Source organism: Nomascus leucogenys, chromosome 12, assembly GCF_006542625.1.
Source record: "Nomascus leucogenys isolate Asia chromosome 12, Asia_NLE_v1, whole genome shotgun sequence".
Lineage (NCBI taxonomy): Eukaryota > Metazoa > Chordata > Mammalia > Primates > Hylobatidae > Nomascus > Nomascus leucogenys.
Window position 1 is genome coordinate 36,994,004 of NC_044392.1, and position 27,201 is coordinate 37,021,204.

Sequence of the window (27,201 nt, forward strand, 5' to 3'; positions counted from 1 at the left end):
TATTTTACACGTGTGTCTCAGGGACTGTCCCTCCTGGCCTTCCTAGGAACCATGTTTCTTCTGTAAGCCAGTCACAAGAATCACAATGGTGGCCACAACTCCAGCTGCCCATGAAAAATGGAGCAGTGTCTCCCAGCTAAGGCTACCAGGTCAAGTCAGGAGTAGACTAAAAGAGGCGCCCCACTCCCTTCTCACCCTGTGACCTGAGAGTCAGAGAGGCTGGGTTAGTTAGCCCAGGAATGGGACCCTCTTCCCTAAAAAAGAATGGAAGCAAAAAAGCAAATCTACAAGACAATAGCCTCTCTCCTCTCAGAAAACTCTCACGTGCCCTATTATTCTTTTTTTTTTCCCTTCTCTCTTGGCTTAAAGATCCAAACCCCAAATTCCAAAAGGCGAAGCTGGCTGTAACGAGAGTGTAGTTTAAGCAATCTATACTTCATTTCACAAAAGAATGTTCACACTTCTATCATGTAGCAATTATCCAGCTAGAGTACAATATAACTATTAATATATGTTTATTCCCAGTAAATCATACCTTCCTCAAGGACAGGGACTTTTGATTCATCCCTCTTTTTATTTCAGAGTCAAGAGTAGCAAGTACTCAATAAATGTTAATAAATTAATTTTCCCCCTTTTGAATAAGCAGATAAAACAGTGTTTCAATTCAAAAATATATTAACTGAATATGTACTATGGGCTGAGCATACAAATCCTGTTCATTATTTTCAAGAAATTCTGAGTCTAACAAGAGAATTACATAGTAAACCAATAATTATGATAAAATCTGATGATGCTGTGGATGGGTTATGTATAAAGGGCTATGGTAAAACATGAAATATAATTTTTTATCATGTTGTTGAGGGCAATGCCTATCGTATCACTAGCATCTTCTTACTAGAAATTATGAGGCCGGGCACGGTGGCTCACACTTGTAATCCCAGCACTTTGGGTGGCTGAGGCAGGCAGATCACCTGAGGTCAGGAGCTCTAGACCAACCTGACCAATATGATGAAACCCCATCTTTACTAAAAATACAAAAATTAGCTGGGTGTGGTGGCATGTGCCTGTAATCCCAGCTACTCAGGAGGCTGAGGCAGGAGAATTGCTTGAACCCAGGAGGCAGAGGTTGCAGTGAGCTGAGATCGCATCACTGCACTACAGCCTCGGGAACAAGAGCAAAACTCCATCTCAAAAAAAAAAAGAAATTATGAAAGAAATATTGCATGGGGTCCAGTACCAGGAAAAAAATCTGCTTCTCCTTAAATAACTGATTAGTTTCCAATTCTAAATGCTTTGCAATTTGAAACTGATCCTTTTCCCTTTTTTGCTTTTGCTACTAGGAAGCACAGAATCGAATCTGTAGCCAGCCTTTCCAGGATATGGACTGAACAAGGTCCTAGACTAGTTTGACCCAAAGAGACAGTAGCTACTTCCTTACTAGCAAAAGGCCTGAGAAGTTCACAATAAGAAAGGATCTTATGGATACCATTTTACATACTAACACTCCCTTGCGTGTTATTTTATTGCCCTACCTGAATTTTTTTCTTCTAATTTCCTCATTTATTTAGTAAATCTCTTGGTATCTCTCATATCTTTTGGTAAGCTTCTTGCATGCCTTTTTGAAATGAAATAAGCAATAAACAAATAAATAAGGTACATAACAGGTTCTGTGGATAAATAATCTTTTCCCTGAGTATACAATCATCCCCAAGATATGGAAAATTTACACAGCCATAAGGAAAGTAACACAAGAAAATGTAAACACAAGAAAACTGAAAATAGACATTGAACTAGGATGGTATGATTAAAGGTAAATTAGTAGATTTATGATTTTCTTTTGTAAAATTTTCTTTATTAAGGTCTTCTTGGTAATAATGATGCTATTATTATATTTTTAATATCAACAGTATTGTTTTCTAAACAGTAAGTTTTAACATGAAATGCCTTGAACTTTTTCTTCCCCTTCAAAGACCTGGGGTGATATGAACAGCTTCACCTTCACCCTGGTCCTGCATACCAGGCTGTTCTCTGGGCCACCACTGCAACTTGGAAGGTAGATCTTCCCTCCTCAAAACTGAAAACACCCACTAATCACAAAAGGGGGCTGGGTGCGGTGGCTCATGCCTGTAATCCCACCACTTTGGGAGGCCAAGGCAGGCGGATCACAAGGTCAGGAGCTTGAGACCAGCCTGGCCAATATGGTGAAATCCCGTCTCTACCAAAAATACAAAAATCAGCCAGGCGTGGTGGCCCATGCCTGTAATCCCAGCTACTCGGGAGGCTGAGACAGAAGAATCACTTGAACCCGAGAGGTGGAGGTTGCAGTGAGCCGAGATTGCACCACTGCACTCCAGCCTGGGTGACAGAGTGAGACTCCATCTCAAAAAAAAAAAAAAAAATGGCGGTGGGGGAGCTGCTGGATATGCCTTTCCAACAACAGAGGCTCTGTAACTGGACAGATGAGACTTTTGGTTCTCACCAAGGAAGCGTCCATCCGCACCACGTAGAATCACTGGAGGGCCCAGGGCCTAGAGTCTGGCTGCACCAGGGGGGTGGTGTGATAGGACAATGGGCGCAGGAAGGGTGTGCAAAGGCAGGACCCTGTGCCCTGCTTTATGCTTCTGTCAAAATGCTGGACTTCCGAGAAGGAACTAGGAAAGGTGACATATACGAGAGGGGTGGTCAAGCTTTAGACCCCCTGCAAAAATAAGTCATGCTTGTTGCCTGAAAGAAGTCAGGTGGATTCTAGAGGCAGGTGCGGTGGCTCATACCTATAATCCCAGCATTTTGGGAGGTCGAGGAGGGTGGATCACCTGAGGTCAGGAGTTCCACGCCAGCCTGGCCAACATGGTAAAACCCCGTCTCTACTAAAAACACAAAAAAATTAGCCAAGCGTGTTGGCGTGCACCTGTAATCACAGCTACTCGGGAGGCTGAGGCAGGAGAATTGCTTGAACCCAGGAGACAGAGGTTTCAGTGAGCCAAGATTGCATCATTGCACTCTAGCCTGGGCAACAGAGTGAGATTCCATCTCAAAAAAAAAAAAAAAAAAAAAGTTTGGTGGATTCTAAAAACAGAATAGGCAGAGGCCTAATGAAAATCAGGAAATAAGCTCAAGGCAAGTTTCGAACTTATTCTCTTTACTTGTTTTGCAGCCAGCCACAGTCATGAGATAATTAAATTTCTGTACCTGAGAAACAGGATCAGAAATGAGTAGAGCCAGACAATTTGTTATTTGGACAACCAAGTAAGATTCCACTGGATTTCCTTGGAAGAATTACAGTTTGAAGGGCTGTCACTCAATGGGAATGAATATTTTTATAAAAAATCTACACTTAGTAAAACTTACCAAGTAAATCTCTGTCAGCCTCTCTCTCATTAAGCTATGTGACTTTAGGAAGATTCACTAAACTCTCTATGCCTCAGTTTCCTCATCTTAAAAATCAGATTAATAATAATAGTGCTGTATCTAACACATTTTTTTTTAATATGCATTAACTCCTGTTACATATGAACAGGAGAATTCTGGACTCTACAGGAAAGTATGAAACATCACTTCTGCTGACATTTTCTGTTCAGTTTCATTCCAGGATGATCCACCACTACTGGGGCCCAGAGCAGTCTTTCCTTCAAATCACTTGGAGGACACAAGTATAAAGTAACAGCTTAACCATCTACATTGCATGTTTCCCTTCTTCGGCTGACAGCCAGGACAGACAGACTGTGCTGTCTGTATGTTCCAAGAGTCAGAGAAGCCTCCAGGGCTGGTCTGTCCCAGTAACTGGGCTCAACAAGCTCCCAGACCAGTTTGATCCAAAGAGACAGGCAGCTATTTCCTTACCAGCAGAAGGACTGGGCAGGCCGCAGTGAGAAAGCCATCACGCGGAATATCATAAACCTTAAGGAGACAGGCGGTCTAATGACACAAGGCCTCAAAGAACATTAAGTTAACCCAGTATCTTCTACCAGCAGGGAGGGAGAGGAAGGGGAGGGTATGAACATGAAAGATGACGCTAACCATGAAAATTTAATTTGTTAAAAAAATGGAAGACAATGCACAAATTGTCTACATGTACTTATTGAATATATAATAAATGTAGGGTATAAACATACATGTGCACTATGATAAAAATTAATTCCAGCTTCTAGAAAGCATTGCTGTTTGTCTCCCTGCTAGCAAGAACCCTGGAGCACAGAGGTAAATTTCACACTTCCTCTCAGCACTCCTTCAAGGCAGAAGCAGACCATGTAGCTTAAGCTGCCCAGGTGAGCAAATGTCACAGAATGCCTATTCAGCGGGTGGTAAATTTCAGCCATCCCACAGAAATGCCAAGTGGTCTCAGGTCACAAGTTTGGCAAATAGCAATGGGGGTGGGGAGGGCATGGAGGGGTGGGTAGGCCCCAGTAGAGGGGAGGAAGAGAACAAAAGAGAGCGAAAGGGGAAAGGCAGAAAGGAAATGAAGGAGGTTACAGTGCTTGAGGAAAGGCAGGAAGGCCAAGTATGCAAGGACTCAAACATAGAACATTTCTGAGGCATCTAAGTAAAAAACTAGAACTCCTTGATTCAAAGAAAGCATGCTTCTGCATGTATCACCAGGGCAGCAATGAACTTTGGTCAAGAATGACCTTAACAGCCACACTCCTGGCTCTGGGGAACACATTCCTGGCTCCTGTCATGGGCTTTGGGAGTGATGGACCTGCCCATGTCACATTGATTCTGACCATGATTCAGGCCCCTGGAAGCTCCTTGAGGGTAAGGGCCACGACTCACACATATCTGTATTTTTCAGTCTCTTTTACAACACTTCAGGCATGGGAGAAGTTTTGCAAATATTTGCTAAAGCAATAACTAGACCAAAATGGAATAAAGACTCTTCAGTCCCATCATGCCCTCCAGGAGGTCTAAAACAAAAATGTTGAACGGTATTTCTCAAATGAAAAAATAAATCCAACCAGGATAGAGATTCATTTTTAACTTTTTCACTATACAACCTGTGGAAGATAGAGTTTTCACCAACATGTCCAGAACGTACGGCATTCAAAAATATTTTATGAAACTTACTTAAAAAACAATTGAGCTTCCATAACCTCTACTTACAAAGGGCAACATGCAGAAGGTGACATTATAGGTGAGAAGATACACTCCAGTGGGATCTTGACAACACAAACAATCTTTGCGTACTTATACCCAAATGGAAGCCACTGGAGAGATGCTTCTCTCCCCTAGGGAGTCACCAAAACATCTCTGCTTGAAAATACCTAGAGAAGAGTCAATAGAATAAATGAGTAGGAGGGTGGGGGTGTCCAAATCAGGAGCAGAAGGAAGCAGTTATTTCCGTTCTTTATTATCACCATTGCTGATATATTATTATTGCTATGCTTATATTTTAGCTGCAACATCTGTAACAGTCAGAAGCAACATGTGAACTCTCAACCTACATAACCCTTTCGTCCTCTCCCCCAGAATTACTAGGATGAGAAATTCATCCTGTGAAATTAATAATGGCCTTGATTCTCCAGCTGGTGGATCAGAGACTAGGCTGGTGGAAATTTATAGAGGGAATTAATTTATAGATTTTCGAAGTAATGAGGGAATTCAACCTTCCTGACTTCTAGCTCTCCCACATTCATTCAATAGAAAGTTTCTGGACCGTCTACTGCAGGACCTGCTGGTTTCCTGTGAAGCTGTAACAGAGCAATAATAAGAAAGCACTAGAATCCATTTAAGAATAATAATCACACATCAAGAACATCTTTCCTAGTGTAACTTTCTAAGAAGAAAAATAAAGTAATATGGCTTAGGCATGTGTATGATGACAGCCCCTTCCTGCCTGGGCTCCAGCAAGCTAGGTGGGGGAAGGGAAGCAACTATGCGTGCATGGGCAGGAGGGGGCAAACTACCAAAATCAATTCTCTATTTTCTGAAGACTGGTAAAAATAAGGCAGCTTGAAGCCCCTTTACACATTCCTCTGAGACAAGACAAGCCGCCATATAAGAAACTAAGCTATGTTTGAAGGCCCCAAACCTTCTTCAAGTGTTAAAGAAATCAGACTGAGCTTAACGAAAACAAATGTCAGTGCTGTTTAAAGTACATCAAGGTTCTTTGGGTTAAAAATCTCCCTAGGGGAAGATGACGCACTCCCTGTAAGAGCTGAGAGATAGAAAAGACGGGAGGGTTTCTGCAGTAACTCCAGATTATATTATTTAATTCATTTCATTACCATAAAGCAACAACTCGAACATTTATCGAATACAGCTGAAACAACACACGGCCAACTAAGAAAGGAGCTGCAAATTAATACGCGTGCGTGTGAGCACATACACACACCCACGTGCTCACACGCGGCCTTCTGAATTTCACTTCTGCATGCAAAGCCACCACCACCGAGGTCTGCACAGCACCGGCACTTTGCATATTGAAAACGCGGCTCCAGCGGGCCCCACGGAACAGATCCTTCCCAGGAACAGACCGCAGGCACCCCTCTGCCTCAGAGGCTCTGAATGTGACTCAAAGCCCACATTGAGAGGTGTTTAATAAAGGAAGTATGGCTCCCAAGAGGGTGTCTTGCCCCTGGGGGGCGACGGCCCTCTCTTTACCACCCTTTGGGAGAAGAGTGAAGTCAGCCGGGATAGAAGTGGCGGGGGAGCCTCGGGTAGCAGCTGGGAGCAGAGCGCTGCGGCTGACCACTGCAACCCGGGCCAGGCAAGGGAAATGATGAAAACACAGCAAGCCCCGCTTGGGGGGTCACTTCGCTTCGCGGTCCGCGCGCTGGCGGCCGGTGACGTGCGGCCTGCGCTGGGAACTCAAGGCCAGACTCTGCGGGGGGCCGCTTCTTGGGCCGCCCGCGCGAACGAGAGAGGCAGCCGGTGCAGGGCGCAGGGTGCAGAGAAGACCTGGTGCGATGCGGCGCGGGCGCGGCGCGGCGCCGCGCCGGCGGACCAGGCCGTGGCCGGGCGCTCCCAAGCGTCCTCTATGCTGCGCGCATCAGCCCTGCAGTGAAGTCAACAGATTTGCGAGGGGGTTCGCGGCCACCCCTAGCCCTCTCCTCTAATCTTAATTGTGCAGTGTCTTGCAGCAAGACCCAGGCGACAATCTACAAAGGTCCAGCTTCCAGCATCATCATTATCCTGTCTGAAAAGGGCATCTCGTCTTAGCACAAGGCCATGTGGCTCGCCACGGGGCTTCTCCACTGTTTTTCGGTTCCAAAAGTTTTATTTTGTGATGCATCCCCTTAAACTCCTTCCAGACGACTTCAATTTCTCTTTTCTACGTGGTCTGAACGAACATGCTCTCTCATCTCTTGAGTTTTATTGTTGCTGCGTTTTTGTTTTGTTTTTTCTTTTTTCCCATTCTTCCTTAATTGGCCTCAGGATGAAGCTGCTTTAATTTATTCCTCACACGATGTGGTTACTTCTTGGGCCTTTATACTTGGTGCTGCGCGCAGCATCACCACCCACCAGCACCCACCCAGACATTTCCTTCCCAAGAGGTTAGGGATTACAGGCACCCTAGTAAAGAGGATGCACAAAGGAAAGATGTGCTTGTGTTACCCGCTCTTTGTTTTAAAATATTTATTAATGTAGGCAGGGTGCATTGGCCCTACAGCCTCTGCATGCAAATTCTACAGAAAGGAATTAACGTCTACACTCTCATATCCAGAGTGCCTTTCAGAATGGATGTAGGCAGCGCTCATCATTAAACTCTCTGGGAGTCTTTCTTTGTTAGGGACAAAATACAAATGCAAAGTTTCAATTCTATTAACAATGGTAATTATAAGGAGGATTCTCTTACAGTGACAACACTTGAGGTCTCAAATCACCTAACGCCCTCAGGAAAAACGACTGACTCTCTCTGCCCTACCAGCACAGGCCACTAGGTAAATTTATTCCTCTGACCTACTGGCAGATTCAACCTGTCTCAAAGCAAGACAAATATATAAACTTTTTCTCATACTTACTGACCACACTTTCTTAGGGAAACTCAAACATCTTTCTAAATATCCTCACTGTAAGTTTGCAAAAGCCCCGCTGACAGTTAGGTGGGAAACAGAAATTATTTCAGTATTTCAGCTGAGGCAAACATTGAACAAGTAACTCCACCATTCCAAGGTGAAGGCCAACTCTTTTCCTAAATTCCTGGGCTCTACCATATGTACTCAAGAAGGTATTCTGCACTTCCAATACTGCAATCAGAAATCTATTCCAAGACAAATTTCCAGTCTAAAATCCAATAGCTGCAAGTACATAGCATGGAAACAACATATGCATTCCATCACAAATTCCACAAGGTGGATTAAACTGGGATTGGCCTCCAACTGGCCTTATAAATGGGATCCTGAATGGTTCAATAATTTTTTTTTTTTTGAGTCTCACTCCCAGGCTGGAGTGTAGAGGCGCAATCTTGGCTCACTGCAACCTCTGCCTCCCGGGTTCAAGCAATTCTCCTGCCTCAGCCTCCCAAGCAGCTGGGGTTACAGGTGCCCACCATCACATCCAGCTAATTTTTGTATTTTTAGTAGAGACAGCATTTCACCATGTTGGCCAGGCTGGTCTCGAACTCCTGACCTCAGGTGATCCGCCCATCTCGGCCTCCCAAAGTGCTGGGATTATAGGTGTGAGCCACCACACCCAGCAATAAACATTTTTTTAATTCCATTATTTTTTTCCCTCGCAGTTTGCCTTCTCCAGTTCAACTTGATTGATGGAGGGTAACGTTAACACCACCAAAACCAGTTCACATGACTGTCTAGGAAAGATATAAAGATTCATAGGATAAATTAGAACTGCCATAACAATGAAAAAGAATTTTATAAATGTTCCACCTGCCTTGCCTCCTAGGAGTCTAAGCTTTGGCAGGGATCATGTTGGGTCTCACAACCCATGGAATATGGAGTCAGATCAGGGGCTGTCTAGAGTCACCCATTCCATGGATGTGGAAACCTGAGACTAAGAGGTTAAATGGCGTTCTCAAAATAATATGCTACCACAGAGGTAGTCGGTATGAGGCTGCAGAGGGTCCAGCAAACTCCTGTCATACCATGGAGTGCTCTGTACTTGTTCCATTGCATTACAGCTAAAGAAAACAAGGAACTGCTTCGGCCCACTCAGTCTATTCTAGGGAACACTTAAGATTTTGTTAAGGAGGAAGAAAGAACCTAAAATGAAGAGCTATGGAAAGAAAGAAGCAAAAAACACAGAGAAGGAGGTGGGGGAACCATCCCGTCCCGGCTTCCAGCAGTGACCTCAATAGGGTACAGTGGACATTCTCTTCCAGAAAATGATGTCTCAAATATGCTTTAATCTGGAACACGGCTATCCATCAGGAAACAATTTCAATTGCTACAGAACTACCAGCTCAAGTTTGAGTGGGGAACAACCATGTATCTTCCTCAGAATGTAAAAACGATGCCAAAAAAGGAACAAAACAGGGATTTATGCCAGAACAACTGTTCTATGGCTGTGCTGTCCAATATGGTAGATACTACTCATGTGTAGCTATTGAGCACTTTAAGTATGGCAAGTCAAAATCAAGATATGCTAAATGCTGGGCACGGTGGCTCACGCCTGTAATCCCAGCACTTTGGGAAGCCAAGGTGGGTGGATCACCTGAGGTCAGGAGTTCAAGATCAGCCTGGCCAACATGGTGAAACCCCATCTCTACTAAAAATTATGAGGGTGTGGTGGCAGGTGCCTGTAATCCCAGCTACTTGGGAGGCTGAGGCAGGAGAATCCCTTGAACCCAGGAGGCAGAGGTTGCAGTGAGCCGAGATCACGCCACTGCACTCCAGCCTGGGTGACAGAGAGAGACTCTGTCTTAAAATAAAATAAAAAAAAGATGTGCTGTAAATGTAAAATACACAATGGATTTCAAAGCCTCAGCATAGACACACAAAAAAAGAATGTAAAATATCTGATTAATTTTTATGTTGATTACATATTGAAATATTTTCAATGTATTTAAGTTAAATAAGATGTATTATTAAAATTCAAAATTCATTGCACTTGTTTCTTTTTACTTTTTTTAAATGGGTCTACTAAAAAATTTAAATCATTAAATTTAACATTACCACGTCAAGGCCTTAGCACAAAAAAAGAATGCAAAATATCTCAATAATTTTTATATTGATTACATGTTGAAAGATTTTTAGATATATTTGGGTTAAATAAGAAGTATTAAAATTTATTTCACCTGCTTCTCACTTTTTAAAAACGAGGCTACTAGAAAATGTAAATCATTAAATTTAAAATTATAGGTGTTCACTAAGAAGCACTGCTCTATGAGATTCTCTCCGCAGAACTCTAGAAGTAAAGGAGGACGGCGTGAAAGTGTCGAGATGCCTTTTGCTGTGTTTTGCCCAAGACTTTTATTTCTCTGACACTGACAACCATTTAACATAAAAGCAGGGTCAGGAAGCATGTTAGTGAACCTCTAAAACTCCCGGACAGAGGTAGTAGAAAACTCAACCTGAACCGACAAGGCCAAACTGATGAGAGAGGTGGTCAACACTCTTGTCATGTGGTTTCAGAAAAATAACAGTAGTGGCCATTAGTTGAGCATACTCATTGAACTATATGCTTTACATTATTTTCTTTTTTAGCCCACCAAGCCTACACCATACATATTATTATCTTCACCACAGAAATGAGAACATTGAAGCTCTGTTAAATCCAACAGCTCACTAATGTTAACACAAGCTAGGATGGTTTCACTCAAAGTCTATGCTCCCTCTGTCACACTAGATTACTATTCAGAAAATTCTCCAATCTTTTTCAAAAGTGTCTTCCTCTCCAGGAACCTGACATCTGAAATTCCAGCATTGGAGAATCATTCCTTTGTCTTACTTTTTTTCCTTTTTAAAATGCAAATAGTTCTAACAGAGATTTCACATAAATCCTGATCATGCATACTTCAAGGCAAATAAATTTATCCAATACTTTTTTTTCTTAGAGTATTGTCCAAACATGACAATAAACACAGTAGAGTCCTAAACATAGAGAGGAGACATCACTGAATGGAGAAAGAGGTTGAAAGAATGAAAAGCTGAGAGTGCTGAAGACAAAACTTAGTACCATTTACACTATGACTTAAGAATACACCAGGCTGGGCGTGGTAGCTCAGTCTGGGCGCGGTGCCTCACACCTGTAACTCCAGCACTTTGGGAGATTAAGGCCGGTGGATCACTTGAGGTCAGGAGTTCAAGACCAGCCTGGTCAACATGGTGAAACCCCATCTCTACTAAAAATACAAAAATCAGCTGGGTGTGGTGGCCCATGCCTATAATCCCAGCTACTCAAGAGGCTGAGGCAGGAGAATCGCTTGAACCCGGGAAGCAGAGATTGTGGTGAGCCAAGATCGCACCACTGCCCTCCCGCCTGGGACACACCATCTTAAAGAAAAAAAAAAAAAAAAAAAAAAAAAAAAAAAATATATATATATATATATATATAAAATACATACAGATTTTATACGTACAGGTATATCAAATATACCTCAATAAAGCTGTTTAAAAAAAAAATGTGCCTACTGCAGCCACTCTGTAAAACAGTTTGGAATTTTCTCAAAATCTAAACATAGAGTTATCACGAGCCAGCAATTCCACTCCTTATCCAGAGAAACGAAAACATATATTCATACATAAAAACCTGTAAGCAAATGTTCATAGCAGTATTATGCATAGTAGTCAAAAAACGGGTACAACCTAAGTGACCATCAACTGAATAATCAATAAGCAAAATGTGGTATATCCATACAGTGGAATAGTATTTGGCCATAAAGAAAAATGAAGTACTGATAGATGCTATAGTATGGATGACCCTCGAAAACGTGCTAAACAGAAGAAATGAGTCAAAAAACATCAAATATTTTATGATTCAATTTATGTGAAATGTCCAGAATAGGCAAAAACCACGAAGACAGAAAGTAGGTTAGTGGTTACCAGGGGCTAGGTGAAGGGGGAAATATGGACTGATTGGTAAAAAGTACTGGATTTTTTTGGGGGGCAGGGGGGGCTGATAAAAATGTTCTAAAATTAGATTGTGATAATGGGTTCACAACTTTGTAAATACACTAAAAACCACCTAACTGTATATCATTTAAATGGGTGAATTTCATGGTGTTAGAAATATATTTCAAGAAAGCTATAAAAATAATAAAGAATAAATCTACTATGAATCAAGGCTGTCCTTATGACAAAGATAACATTTTTCCTAAATAAGGAACGTATTAGTAAGGCAAGAAAAGGTCAGGTTGTCTTCTATCAAAAAGTGTGTGAAGGATATGAATGGACACTTCTCAAAAGACATTTATGCAGCCAACAAACATATACGAAAAAAAGCTCATCATCATTGGTCATTAGAGAAATGCAAATCAAAACCACAATGAGCTACCATCTCTCACCAGTTAGAATGGCAATCATTAAAAAGTCAGGAAACAACAGATGCTGGAGAGGATGTGGAGAAATAGGAATTCTTTTACACTGTTGGTGACAGTGTAAATTATTCAACCATTGTGGAAGACAGTGTGGCAATTCCTCAAGGATCTAGAACCAGAAATACCATTTGACCCAGCAATCCCATCACTGCATATATACACAAAGGATTATAAATAATTCTACTATAAAGACACATGCACACATATGTTTATTGCAGCACTATTCACAATAGCAAAGACTTGGAACCAACCGAAGTGCCCATCAATGGTAGACTGGATAAAGAAAATGTGGCACATATACACCATGGAATACTATGGAGCCATAAAAAGGATGAGTTCATGTTCTTTGCAGGGACATGGATGAAGCTGGAAACCATCATTCTCGGCAAACTAACACAGGAACAGAAAATCAAACACCTCATGTTCTCACTCATAAATGGGAGATGGACAATGAGAGCACATGGACACAGGGAGGGGAACATCACACACTGGGGCCTGTCAGGGGGTGGGGGACAAGGGGAGGGAGAGCATTAGGAGAAATACCTAATGTAGATGACGGGTTGATGGGTACAGAAAACCACCATGGCATGTGTATACCTATGTGACAAACCTGCACATTCTGCACATGTATCCCAGAACTTAAAGTATAATTTAAAAAAAGAAAAAGAAAAGGTCAGGTTGCCCTAAACTCACTTGTGCTACGTTTTCCTGCTTTGGAACTTTGCAAGTTGAATGGATAGGCTTATGTATCTTCAGAGAGAAAATGAAATGTTTTTAACTATGATTACACAATACCTCCAGTTGCTGACGCTAAGAAAACACCATCCTTAATATGCAATTCTAGCTTTTCAAGTAAACACCATCCTTAATATGCAATTCTAGCTTTTCAAGTGGTTGTTGTCCAGTTTGTAGTTTAAAAGCTTTTAAAGTAGCTTAAAAACTTTTCGTCTGTTCTTACCCATTCTCTTTTCCCCCTCTTCTTCCAATCTAGTCCCAGACTTTTGGCCAGATATAGCTAATTCTCACTTTAAGAGAATAGCAAGGGAAACAGGGCCAGGCATGGTGGCTTACGGCTGTAAACCCAGCACTGGGAGGCCGAGGCAGGCGGATCACTTGAGATCAGGAGTTTGAGACCAGCCTGGCCAACATGGCGAAACCTCGTCTCTAGTAAAACACAAAATTTAGCTGGTGAATGCCTGTAATCCCAGCTACTCAGGAGGCTGAGGCAGGAGAATCTCTTGAACCCAGGGACAGAGGTTTCAGTGGGCCAAGATCACGCCACTGCACTCCAACCTGGGAGATAGAGTGAGACTCTGACAAAAAACACACACACACACACACACACACACACACACACACACACACAAAAATGCAAGGAAAAAAAGAAAGCAAATCTTAAATTCAGCAATTTTTGTCTCTTTTCAGCATAAAATCAGAGTCTCGGAATTGGCTTTGTCTTTAGGGACCATCTGGTATAAGCCTCTCTATTTCATATAAGAAAACAAGTCCAGAAATAATAACAGCTAGCAGCTATTGACTGTTTACTCTATGCCAGGCACTGTAATTTACATCTATCACCTTATTTAACCTCACAGCGACCCTCTAAGATAAGTACCATTATGATCTGCATTTTACAAATAAGGAAAATGAGGCACAGAGAGGTTTTTTAACTTGAATAAGGCCAGACAATTAAAAAGTAAAAGATCTAGGATACAAACTCAGAGAGTCTGGCTTTAAAGACCAGGTCCTTAACCACTACTATTATAGTTTATCATAAAATTATTTAAACAACTTTTCTATGGTCTTCTAACTACTTAGTAGAAGGTCCAGAACTAGCACAGAGTGTGAGGTATACCCACCCCAATACCTACTTAATGACAAAAGTTTCAGTAGAAGATGCAGTTGAAACTACAACCTTAACCAAAAAGGATGAATTTTCCACCCATTGCAATCTTGATTTCCACCAATAATTGAGAGATTGAAAGAGGGCTGTCAGAGGTAAGAAGACCTTCGGGTAAGACACTATTGACCTTATTCTGCCATCATGGGGGGATAGGTGTTATAATCTTAAGACAGTCTATTCCTGCACCTTTTTTCCCCTCTGGGGATCACTCTGCTAAGTTCCAACAAGTGCCATCTTTGAGATGAAGATGGGGCAAAGATACAACCAGAGAACTTTCCTCATGAGCGACGATCGATTACCCCATTACTTAATTAAAGACCAGTAGACGTACATTTTTTTAGCCTGAAAGAGTGAAATGCAGTGATATCCTGTGAAATAAGATATGAATCCTGAGATAATTTATTATAGAAAATACAGTGCCTTAATTATTTACATAACCCACAGGAGCTCAAAGCACTTCACAAACAACTCATGAATTCTCTACTTATTTATCAATTATTGCATTCCTTAAATCTTACCACACCGTTGCAGGTAAAGGGCAATGGAACCAAAAGTATTATATTCCTCCAAATCAGGTTAATATGGCAATGAAAATGAATGGGTGCTTCTTAGGGTCATACAAGAATGAATAAGAGCTGTTTGGAGCTGGACCTAGGACACTGTCTCTACCATGTGGTGCTTTGGTAAACTTTTTTTTTAAAGGAAAAGCAATAAAAAGAATATTTAGATTCACTTCACCAAGTTCAAACATAATATCATTCATCTAAAAGAGATTTGAAACCAAATTGAAGAATAAGCTTTCCTAAGATATGCCTATGACACAAAAGAAGTCAGGGTCATGCTTTACACATGAAAATGTCTTCCAATTTAAATTGTGTGCAACATCTAGGTTTCGGTTTATTTACTTGTTTGGGGGTATTTTTATAATTTTGCCAACAACCACAACAAAAAGTTCCTGGATGTCAACAGAATGCAGGGGCAAAACCATGTGAACAGGCCCGGCACCAGCAGTGAACTAAACACACAGGCAGGTAATGCCCCCTTCTCAGCCAACAGTGCAGCCTACTGTACAGAACCCACACACACCCGGCCCAGCTCAATGCCCCACAGCTCTTAGTTCACAAGGTTCTATGTTTCCCCGCTTATAAATCCCCTTCCAGATCCTTCAGTATAACCTAAATCTCTCTCATGTCCAATCCTCACAGACACTCCTATTGTTAGAAAAAATGACACCAAAATTTCCCAAATTCTCATTCTGGCAGCTTTGACCAAACTGCTCTTTGCACTTCTCAAAAGCCAGAATTGTTCTAATTCTAGTAGTAGACTAAAAATGGAATACACAAAAGTGACTAAAAAGAAAGGTCATTTCTCATTACAAGTTCTTCTTATATTATGTCTGTCAGAGTTACATTGTTGTAGGTCTACAGCTTATATCCACATTATATAAATAAATAATATAAGGTCTAACCACATTACTTCTGCCTTAACACACTGTACCTGAAAGATAGTATCAGGTAAAACTGACTTGTAAGTTCCTTTCATTTGATCCCCTTTTCTTTCCTCTGCATCTTTACCAGGAGGGAGAAAAAAAAAAAAATGAACCAAATTCTTGAATTTTCTCATCAGCAAGAAAAGTTTTTGCATTTGCTGGCTATCGATGACCTTCCACAAAAATGACTCCTACCATTTCAACCCCAAAAGGAATCTGATCAGAGGCTGCTCTAAATGGTTTAAAGTTATTTTACTCCTATTTTGCTCAAGGCCTAATACCATCAGAATTCTCTTCCCAAAATCTATAGCTTCCTTCCATAACCCACCGTCCCTCCACCTATATATGCAAACATACACACACACATATACATAGACACACAAATTATTCTCTAACGCTTTAAAGGGGAGAGGAGAGGAGGAGAAGTCCCATAATGTAATTGCTATATTAAAAAGAAGTGGCAGGCGAGAATAATAAGGGAGGGTGTCAAAAGTGAAATACAGTAGTAGAATTAAAAAAACACACACATACTACAGTTCTGTGATGGGGGTGTTAATTGAATACAGAGAGAAAAGCAAAGAGAGAGAACAAAAGGGTGTTAAGAAGCAAAAAATAAATTTTTTTAACCTCCTCCAAAGATTTGATTTGCGTTAACTTTGATGCAGACAATGCACAGAGGAAAACTGGCTGAAAAGTGCCATATACAGCTATTATGTTCTAAAATTAAAAACTATTCACAACAATTGCAGCTATTCATTGCTATCTATAAATATTCTCTTTAGTAAACGGCATTCAATATTTTTCGTGTTTTCCTAATTTTTAAACTTGCGTGATTTTGACACGGGAATAAAAAAATCAGGAAATGTTTAAAAATATATTCAAGGTTTTTTTAAAGAAATGTAATACGCTTGACTTTTTCTCCTTTTCTTCTATCCCACCAACCCCATTACTACCACATATACACATATGCAAAACTTAGCCTATTACTAATATGCCAGAAGACAAGGAATGGAACTTAAAAATCCAAAAGAAAGTGTTATATTAAATGATCCAAAACTCTAATTGTCTCTGTATTCCTAGAATGAGCAAGCAGATAAAAGCCACATGTGAAATATACATTGCTATAGGTCTTGACAGGGATTTTTAGCTGCTCTTTGAGAATTGCCACCCGAGCATTTTGCTGGCACTTCTTCTTGGCATTTATTTTTTTTAAAGCGAAAAGGTATCCACATAAAAACTACCGACATTCTGAAGCAAGAAGACACATGGGTTCTTTTTGTTTTGTTTTGTTTTTTAAATATCCCCACAGTAATTTCTGACTTAAACACCCATCAATCAATTGTAATTCAGACGGCACTGCCTACTTTGGGGTGTTACGTGCATGTGTGTATGTATTTTTAAAGTTCCAAAAGGTTGGTAATACATCTTAGCCAGTTTTTGTATCTATTTCTAAGTCTTCCAACTATAAAATCATTAACAAATGCAAAAAAGCAAAAATAACAAATCAATGCAATTACCAAGTTCCTCTCAAGAGTTCTGCCTAGGTGAGCCAAATGTACGAACTTCGTGTTAGCATACGAACAAACAAAGCCCGCCCTAAATCAAGTAATCTCTATTATCATTATAAGCATTATAATGCTTGAGATGGAAACTCAAAAATACTTATTTAATGCAAAGAGGCTTGAAAGTAACAATAGAAAAAGTCCCCAAACAATAAAGGAATGTATGTGAACTGATCACTCAAGCGATGTTTTCACCAGCTCTGTATCAAGAAGAGGGGAAAAAAAAAAAAAGCTCCTGCAACTTTACAGACACTTTGTTCCTCCGACATATCAACTGCATGGAAGATATGCTGGCAAAAAGATTGAAGGTTCCAAGGTCTTGAGTAGCCAAGTAATCGTGCTTTAGAATCAAAGGGTTCTTTTCAGCACACCACAGTTGACTCCTACCTTTAGCACAACACTCAACATTCCAGGAGAGGTTTTTGCCTTCCCTTCAATCCTTCCAACACACAAGTTGAAGACTAAGAGGGAGGTAAGCCTTTTTTTTCCCCTACTTTCACCCAGGGGTGCCCTCTTAATCCAAAACTTGGGTGTGTGTGTCTGTGTGTGTGTGTGTGTGTGTGTGTCCCTTAACACAGGAAGCAATGACTCTTATCACTTTCAGTTACATTATTTGTAAACTGTTTTTCAAAATATGTTATTCTAGAGACAACACAAAAAACCTTAATTTAGATTTTTTTAAGTCTCTAAACATTAAATATATTGACACAAAATTTAAAAAACAAAACTTTTAGAATGTTACTTTGACCAATACTTTACTTCCTATCACCATACTTGAGCCAACATGAACAAGGAGCGAACTCTTTAACCCACACCTGAACCGGATCTCTATTCACACCCACCCACTTTGATCTATTGCCTCAGTAGGTTTTAATTAGGAAACTAGAATTAAGCACTTTGGCCACAATGTACATTTAAGTGCCCTGACAGGCTTCCTTTCAATAAAAATCTGATAAAGTATCTTCAAAAATAGACTCTTTAGTCCATATTATCACATATGCTTTTATATTTGGATTCTACATTTCATGAAACAAGATCAGCAGGAACTCACACTCGATTAGAAACAAATCTCAACAAACCAAATACTCAAAGTAAATAAGCATCAGAGATCAAAGAAGAAAAAAGAGGATAAAAATATATATATAAATATATATATATATATATATATATAAATATATATATATATATATATATATATATATATATATACACACACACTTAGGTTTCCTACTCTGGGCTAATAGAAAAAAGAAACTAAAAAGTGTGACAAACTGGAAAAAAGCTCTTTTGATATTTGAATGCATAGTCCATAAATCTTTTAAAAGGTGTCTCACAGCTAAAATAATGCAATTAACAGGTTTGCAATAAGGTTAAGCTTTGGCAAAGCAACCTGGAAGACTTAGAGGTCTGAACATCACTTCTCAGGTGCTTTGTCTAGAATGTTATGCACAACACAAATAACATTCAACAAAGGAGCTGCGTACTAATTTTACACGCATTTCAAGACCCAAGTAATTACATATTCAATCAACAGTCACATCTTGAAACTATTTTTTTAAAAGAAAAACAGAGAGCTCTCAAAAAGAAAGCCACCCTGTGTGCTCTCTCCCCCCACCCCTTTTTATGTGTAACTATCAATGTATATCAACCAAGCATGCAATCATATTTATTGTCACTTTCATTCATGTCATGCCCTTGCTTATATGGTTTAGATATGAATTATTGACTGTTACACTCCTTGTTGTAAAAAATAAATAAATAAATAGGATGTCAGGTACTTTGCACTGCTCTAAAGCGAGCGGGTAACTCAGAGCCCAGCAGAAGCTCCCGCTTTATATAACCACCCCTTGTCCCTCATCTTTATTCCCTGGTTTCAGATTGCCTTCTCAAATCTTTCTTCTTACAAGGGAGAGCTTTGCCCACTTTGGAAAATTAAGGATTAAAATAAACAAACAAGAGGATGTTGCTAAATGTCCTTCCCAGAGCATCTGTTGTTTAAGAACACCTCTGATTGATGACTGCTATTTTTTAATTGTTGCTTTAAAATTTAAATGCCCTCCTGGGATGTGTTATAAGTGTGTTAGTCCATGATACGAGGTCTAGAAAGTAGAAAAACAACAGAGTGAATGATCTCATGGCGTTATACTCTCCTAAACCCAACGATTCTCCCTGCAATAAAATCACAGGCCACTCAAATACCGATAACCTAATGTTGTATAGCGCATTCCACAAAGGTATTTGACAACACTCTCTGTTGAGAACCTCTAGTCTGCTGCTTTGTGTAATTACAAGAAAAAAAAGAAAGGAAACTTTAAACAGTTTAGCACCCCCATACCCAACTCCAGAAAAATTAGGGTTTTAAAAATGGGCCAAAATATATTCCTTTAAAGAATGAACTTTTACTTTCATATTTTTGCCCCACAGATACATCAGTCTATAAATTTCCTTTCAGAATCTATATTTTAGCCCCAATCTCAAAAAGGCTGGAAATAGAGTACTGGAAAATTAACCAGTAGTTCTTGATAATAACTGTCAAAGAAACTTGATGCTTTCTTTTAAGGAAAGCAGGGCTAGGACTTCCTATTCGAATATGAGGTCAACCTTCATAGTACTTGTATTCTGAAATTTTAATATTTAAATAATAGATTTGTGACTGCTGGTTAAGTGATTTAATTGGCCAAAGAAAATGCTAAAATGTTGGAATCTCATTCCTACCTGTTTTTTCTTTGATTTCACACAACACATTAAACAAGGCAGGCTTCATTCTGTGGCAGTTTAAAGCATGTTTTCTGCAAGAAAGAAACAACATGATAGCTTAGGTGGACTCTCAAGATCAAACTGCCGATAATGCACAGGGTGAAAACATTTGAACATTTAGACAAAATTATATACCAAGCATAACTCTGTGGCATGCTTCAATTGTTTTCATGACTTAATATACAGAGTCCCGCCATAGAAAAAGAAATCACGTTAATTAGCAGGGAGAGAGTAGGGATTTAACTACAGAACAGAACTAACCTAAATTATGCCCATTTAGGGAAAGGGTTTTTTTTTTAAGTAGTTTAATCAAAGTGTAATTCTTAAACCCACAATTCTTCCCAGGACAATGAACTCAGCAAAGCCAAACGCGTAGGTTAACAGTTTTGTAAAATCCATGCAACGACCACAGCCTAGGAACTGTCTGCCTCTCGGTCTGTGTGTTTTCAAATTTAATTCATCCATGTGTTCGAATTCATTCCGCAGATGCCCCTGTATTCTCATAAACACAAGATGCTTGAAAGGTCTTCTGAGTAGAACTGTCAATTTATAACATTTCAGTCCCCAAGTTAAAGAGTATGGAAATGCATTGCCAGGGGGCAAACATACCCATATGGGGAATAAATTCATTTCTCTGTGTTCACATTATGCCTCTTGTGCACACACTGCTTATTTGCAGGTGTTGAAATTCAATTATTTACAATTAGGACCTTGCACCCATTGGGGGAAAAATAAATGCAATTTTGTCTTTTAGATTAGTGATTTACCTGGTGTGTGTGTGTGTGTGTGTGTGTGTGTGTATGTGTGTGTGTATTCCGAATGCACTTGAGGAACAAAACAATACCTTTCCTTCTATTTTATTATGGAACCACTTAGCAGAATGATACTGTTTTGGAAACAAAATACTGATCATATCAGCTATTAGTTAAGGGAATTCTGTCTACTAACTAAAATTAATGTGTAAAGATAAATGGAAAGTTCTGGCACTCAAAACACATGCAATTCTCTTTTAATCCCTTTGAAAGTTAAAAAATAGACACATCCTCATGAAGAACAGAGATCAGAAACATGCTCTATGTACTGTACAGCAGGGGAGTAATAAACTCAAAATTCAGGACTATCAAAATGAACACGTACATTATATCTAAAATATTAATGGTTTACTTTTGTAAATAATAAATATACATTATAAAGGTGTGACTAGAAAAAGGAAAAAAAGGACATAGTATCTACTAAGTGGAGTTACATTGTTTATCCAAAAAGAAAGCTTAGCATTGATTTTAGTAAGTTCTCATGTGGGGTGGAAAAAAAAAAAGATGGAAAATACTTTAAAGTATTAAAGACCTTTCCTGGGTCTTTTAAAATAGTTTAAATTAATTCTATTATTATACGTAGGCCCAAATGCAAACAAAAATTCTCACACAGCTTTATAAAAATATTGTATTTCCACAGCACACAAATGGAGCTAGCTATAGAGGAAGAACTGAAAATTTCCCCATCCCAAAATTGTATCTGATCTCTCTTTGCATCTAGGCCATTGAAAAGGGGAAGTCGCCAAGCCCTGTTTGTCTTCAGTTTCACAAAAAGAGACTGAACATCAAAAAAGTAGTATCTATTCTTACTAGCCCCTTCCACTTCACAAACTTATTTTTAAGCCAGTTTATCGGTATGTCTGAGAGTATTTTTCTAGAACAATATAATAGAGAAAAATGTTCCAATTCAAAAGAGAATTGCCAGTGGGAAATCTTCCTCTTACCATACCTATTAGTTTTTCTTCAGATAATAAAATTCAAAGAGAGCACCAATTAATTTTTAAAATTTCCCCTATTTAAACAAAACTTAGAATACTTTGAGTACTTTCAACATTTCCAAGTTTTCAAACACCCGTAAACCTTAGTACTTTTGAGTTTACATGTTGCATGTGCTTGCAGCTAAAATTGAGTATAATTCATAACATCTATGTTTTTAACTGCTTCCTCTCATTTTCTCAACTCAGATTCTTATTTCACTTAGACAAAAATACACATAATGATGTCTTTTCCATATAACCAAGTCATCTGAAGTATAGGAGTTGTGTATATTTGTTTACAGGGTTTTCAAAGAAAAAAACGCTACTTTGGAGATGTAACAAAGCTGGGTAATTGTATAGACATATGTGGTCATTAGATTTTTTAAATTCTTCCTTTTGAGTTCGGCCTTGGGCAAGCTGTTAGCGGGTTGTCACTTAGTCTATGTTTTACTTTGAAAGAGAATTTACTGTAAAATCCTGGAGTAGAGAACCATATACCTGGCAGTGGATTAACTTGAGAAGCTACACAGTTTATTATGTTTCCTTAATGAAAACCTTCATGTCCTATAGTATTGAAATACATAAAATTCATAAATGCTTTCATTTCTAAGTGGTCCTGAAAGAAGCATGGGGGAAAAGAGCATGCTTGATTTTTGTCCCCCCACCTCTTTTTAAAGGACCATACATAGCTGTCTGTGTCACGGAAGGTTAGTAAACCGGCTCAAATTAGGAGACAATAAAGTTAAACTAAAAATCTGAGTCTCTTAAAACTAACAAATATGCCTAAAAACAAAATTATCTTTTCATCAACTTTTAAAAAAAACAAAATTAAGTGAATGCAAAATATTTTCTGGATAGCTGACAAGTACTGACAAAGAAATACCCTGCTTTTTTGTTGTTTTGTATTTTGGGTAGGGGGTAAGAAAGGAGAAAAGATAAAAATTAATTTTGGACGGGAGAGTAAAGAAAGAAAATCAAACTCGCTGAATTAGGTAAGTAGTCAACTAAATTTGCAAATAAAGTGTTCTTGGGACATTTTATTTTGTAATGTTACAGAGTCCCCTCAACAAGAAGGCATGGAATGCTGTTCAAAACTTGACAATTCTGCTTTCTCTGATACTTTTTTAAAGCAGTGAAAAGTGCCGAGGGCCGCTTTTGGATCAGTTGGCAGTATTTTCGGCGTGCCTGTGTGTTTGTGTGGATATAAATGAATACCCCTATATTCACACACACACACACAATATGTACACAGCCACATCTCGGCATGGGCAATTACACTTTCGATAACAACGCTCCTTCAGATTTTACTCCTCCGCCATGTAGTTGCTTGTCAAAATGAGAAAAGAAATAACATTTTTCAAAAAAAGCGCTGTGGTGATTCGGTTCCCATTGTTTCCCCCTGTGAGAGGGAGAAAAACAAAAAACCCCAAGAAAGGAAAAGAAAAGCCTCCATCTCACCTGGCCTGCGCCTCATCCAAACTCTGGTCTGTGATGGTCATAATTTGCTGTAAAATGTCTCCAATGTCCTGCTTCCTCCCGCCCTCCCCCTCGGTCCCTCCGGCCCCATCCTGCAAGTGCTGGGACAGGCCGGGGTGTCCGGCCATCCCGACCCCAGCATGGGAATGCATCAGCCTGGGCTGCTCGTCCATCTCCAAAGGCTACGGCAGCCCCCGGCTCTTCCTCTTCTGCTCCTCGGCTCGGCTCCTGAGAAGCACCAAGGCTTTTTATCCTTCAAGCTTGTCTTCAAATCCTTTTCAGGATAAACAGGGAAGGGGGAAAAAAGAAGACCAAAAGAAAAAAAAAATCCCTTTGCCTCTTTAGAGGATGGTGGGAGGATGGGGAGGGGGGAGGGGGAGGGGGCGTGAAGGGGTTGCGGGGTGAGGGTGGGGATAAGGGCTGGTGGGGAAGGGTGTTGACTCCAAAAAGCAAGAAAAATAAACCACCTTCCCACTTGGCGAAAAGAAATCAGAGCTGGCTTTGGGTTTTTCAGTCCGGTCTCCTTTGCAAGGCAGAAATGGGCTCCCGGCGCTTAAATCTGTGGCTTAATCCTTTTGCAAATATGCATTGATCGGGAGAAAGGAGAGGAAGGCAGGGGGATTGCAATGCAAACTTTCCCCCCCACCCCCCGCTGCCCCCACCCCCACTCCGGGCCAGAGTGATCTCAAAGGGGGTGGGCTGTTGCAAAAGCCAGATCTCCCCCAGCAGCGGCGGCAGGCAAAGAACAGGCTCTCTCCTCCTCCGTGTCTCTGCAAACTCCAGCAGCCCCGTCAGCCTCCTGCTTTTGTTTAGCTCAGGCTCAGGACTCCAGAAACATATACAGAAAAACCACAGCCTGAGAGGAGGAGGAGGAGGAGGAGAAGAAGGAGGAGGAGGACGAGAAGGAGGAGAGGGGAGGGGGCAAAGGGAAGGGGAGGGGGCGGGGAAGCCGGGAGGCTGGGGAGAGAAGGAGGGAGGAGGGCGCCTGGAGCTCCTCCCCGCTTCGCTGATTGGCCGCCAGATAAAGGACCGGCCCCTCCTCCCGTACTTTCCTCACTGCACCTCCTCGCCAGCCTCCTTCAGCTCCTCCTCGCCCGGCGCCCTGTCAATCAGAGTTCAGAGGTGGGCCGGGAAGGAGGCCGAGCTAATACCAAGTCTCCAGTCCTTAAAGGTGCAATGGTACTGTAGTTCCAGCTCACTTAGTTTCCACTTTTCCTGCTCGCCTTACTTAGGTTGCGTCCTTGAGGAAAATGTGGCTCCACTTAAATGCAAACATATAAAATTAACACGAAAGAACACAGCCGGTGTGCGTCTTCCCGCCCACCCCTGCTTTTCTTTTGCTGTGGCATTGTCATTTAAAACTTGCTTCTTTTAAATGCTTAGCCCTCAGGGAAACTGCTGAGAGCAAAAGTTTGTCAGCACGACGTAGTTATGAAACAAAATCGAGCTGTTAATATAATTAATAATGATCTCTAATAAGTGGCAGATGTAATAATAGATACATTTAAAAAAAATTCTAGCACAGTAAAGTTGAAAAGAATACCAAACTGTGTCATTTTGCTGCATGAAAACTAAATTATGGACTATGAAACTGAATAATGCTCAAGAAAAAGAAAGATTAATAAATAAGTTCACCAAATGAAACTAATTCAACATTTCTCTCTCTTCCCCCTGAGGGAAATTAGTTATTTGGCTTAAATACCTAATAAAGAAATGCATTATCACAGTCTAGTTCTAGTTTTTAATATAGTCTAATAAGCATTATTAACTGAGAAAAGTAGTAAACTGACATTTATTGAATGCCTACTATGCGCCAAGTAATTTACATGAGTTATTTTATTTAATCCCCAAGACATCTTTGTGAGTTATGGATTATTATTTCCATTTTACAGAGAGGGAACTCAGAAAGGTTAAATAATTTGTCCAAGGTCCACAGTTATTAAGTGTCAAAGCTGGAATTTAAACCCAAGTGTGACTCCCTCCAAAAGCCTAGTATTTCCACTGCACAATCTGCTTCAGTCTAACAGAAATGTGTGAATAGTGTTAAAAACTAGTTATGTGTCTATTGCCTGTCTAGTTTGAAAGGAAACTTAAGGTGCTTAAAAGGGTACATATTCCAACAAGATGACTCAAATTGAAAATGGGTAGGAAAAAATAAAAAATAAATAAAACGGGATCGGAAAAAAGCCAACAAAAGTCATAACTGAAGTCCAGTATCATAGCTCCAGACAGACACAAATTTGCTTCCAATCTTTTCATTAGGCAAAGTGAGAAGGAAAAATCTGACTTTGTACACAGTCACAATGAATATAAGATAAAATAGCAGGCCAATTACTTAGGAAATGTCCAGAATATTTTGTAATATAAAATATTCTATTGTGTAGCAGCCCTCTTCCTGGATGGCAGTATAGCAAAGGAAATGCAAAGCGCAGTGTAACCAACCTGCAAAATGGAAAGCAGCCTTGCCACGTGCTTCCAGATCCTCAAATAAAATGTTATTCTTTTCACCAATCATTATGCAAAACAAGTTTGGCAAGATAAGGAGCACTAATGCAAGCATTTCAAAGCAGTTTTTAACAAGCTACTTGGCACTTATTGGTATGAGGGCATGCAATAGAGCGTATTAATTGTAATTATGATGTTATATTACTTAATAACAATTGTTTTATTCACATACATATCCTGACTTGTAAATTGTTTTTTTAAAATTAACACTAATCAAAAGTTGAGCACAAAACTATATACTCAAATCACATATCGATCACAGTGATTGAGAGTTAGCATATCCCTTACAGAGACGAAGTGACCACATCTTAAAGCATCAAAAGAAGTCAACCTAGAGTCTATAAGAAATCAGTTTGTGAGCAATTAATTCTAATTGCAAACCTAATAAAATCTTTCTAGGCAAAGTACTGGAAAAGGTACCATCAATGCCAGAAGATCATTGTCATCTAGGAACATTTTAGTAGGGAAATAAGATGTGTATACACAATGATACTAAAAATAGGTAATATTTATTGACTCCATACTGTAATTAAGTATTATATTCAAGGGATTTTGTCAATTTAAACATTGCAACTGTCTTACCCCGATACCTATGCTTTTAACCATTACTCTAGAGTGCTGCCCAGATATATTTCAACATATAATAAATGCTATAGAAGTGATAATAAGCCCTAGACATCCTATAAGAGATGAGAGAAGGGAGTAACCAGTTCGAGTGAATAGAAGGCTTTGCAGTGGATCTAAAGGATGAACTGGATCTGGAGGGCTAGGTTAATGAACTTGATGGAAGTACAGGCTATCTCTTCAGGCACAATGGAAATGTTATTAGGTGTGATTGGGAAGACTTTTTTTTTTTGAAACAGAGTCTCACTCTGTGACCCAGGCTGGAGTGCAGTGGAGCCATCTCAGCTCACTGCAACCTCCACCTTCTGGGTTCAAGTGATTCTCCTGCCTCAGCCTCCCAAGTAGCTGGGACTACAGGCACCCGCCACCAGGCCCAGCAATTTTTTTTTTTTTTTTTTTTTTTGTATTTTTAGTAGAGGTGGGGTTTCACTGTATTGGCCAGACTGGTCTCAAACTCCTGGCCTCGTGATCCACCTGCCTTGGCCTCCCAAAGTGCTGGGATTAAAGGCTTGAGCCACCGCACCCAACTGGAAAGACTTTTAAGAGCAACATTTGTGTTTTATTTGATGGACACTAGGGATACACTGAGGTAAGTTGTTTCTTTCTTTCAAAGATAGGACAGAAAAGCATGTTTCGGGAAGAATTATCTGGTTACTCAACACTTTG

At 40.0% G+C, this 27,201-nt stretch overlaps 1 protein-coding gene across 2 annotated transcripts in view; it reads right to left on the reverse strand.

The window, feature by feature from the left end:
- The window catches only part of PBX1 (PBX homeobox 1), a 293,861-nt gene extending 269,611 nt beyond the window's left edge, over window positions 1-24,250 (reverse strand). The window contains exons 1-2 of one of the 2 annotated variants that reach the window (XM_030824038.1): window positions 23,389-24,250; window positions 20,100-20,173 (exon numbers count right to left, since the gene is read on the reverse strand). In XM_030824038.1, the coding sequence (XP_030679898.1) occupies window positions 20,100-20,173; window positions 23,389-23,579 (265 nt within the window). In that variant the 5' untranslated portion in view covers window positions 23,580-24,250. The remainder of the gene's footprint in view (window positions 1-20,099; window positions 20,174-23,388) is intronic. The other variant, XM_030824039.1, reaches the window with a different exon arrangement.
- Window positions 24,251-27,201: the final 2,951 nt, after the last annotated feature.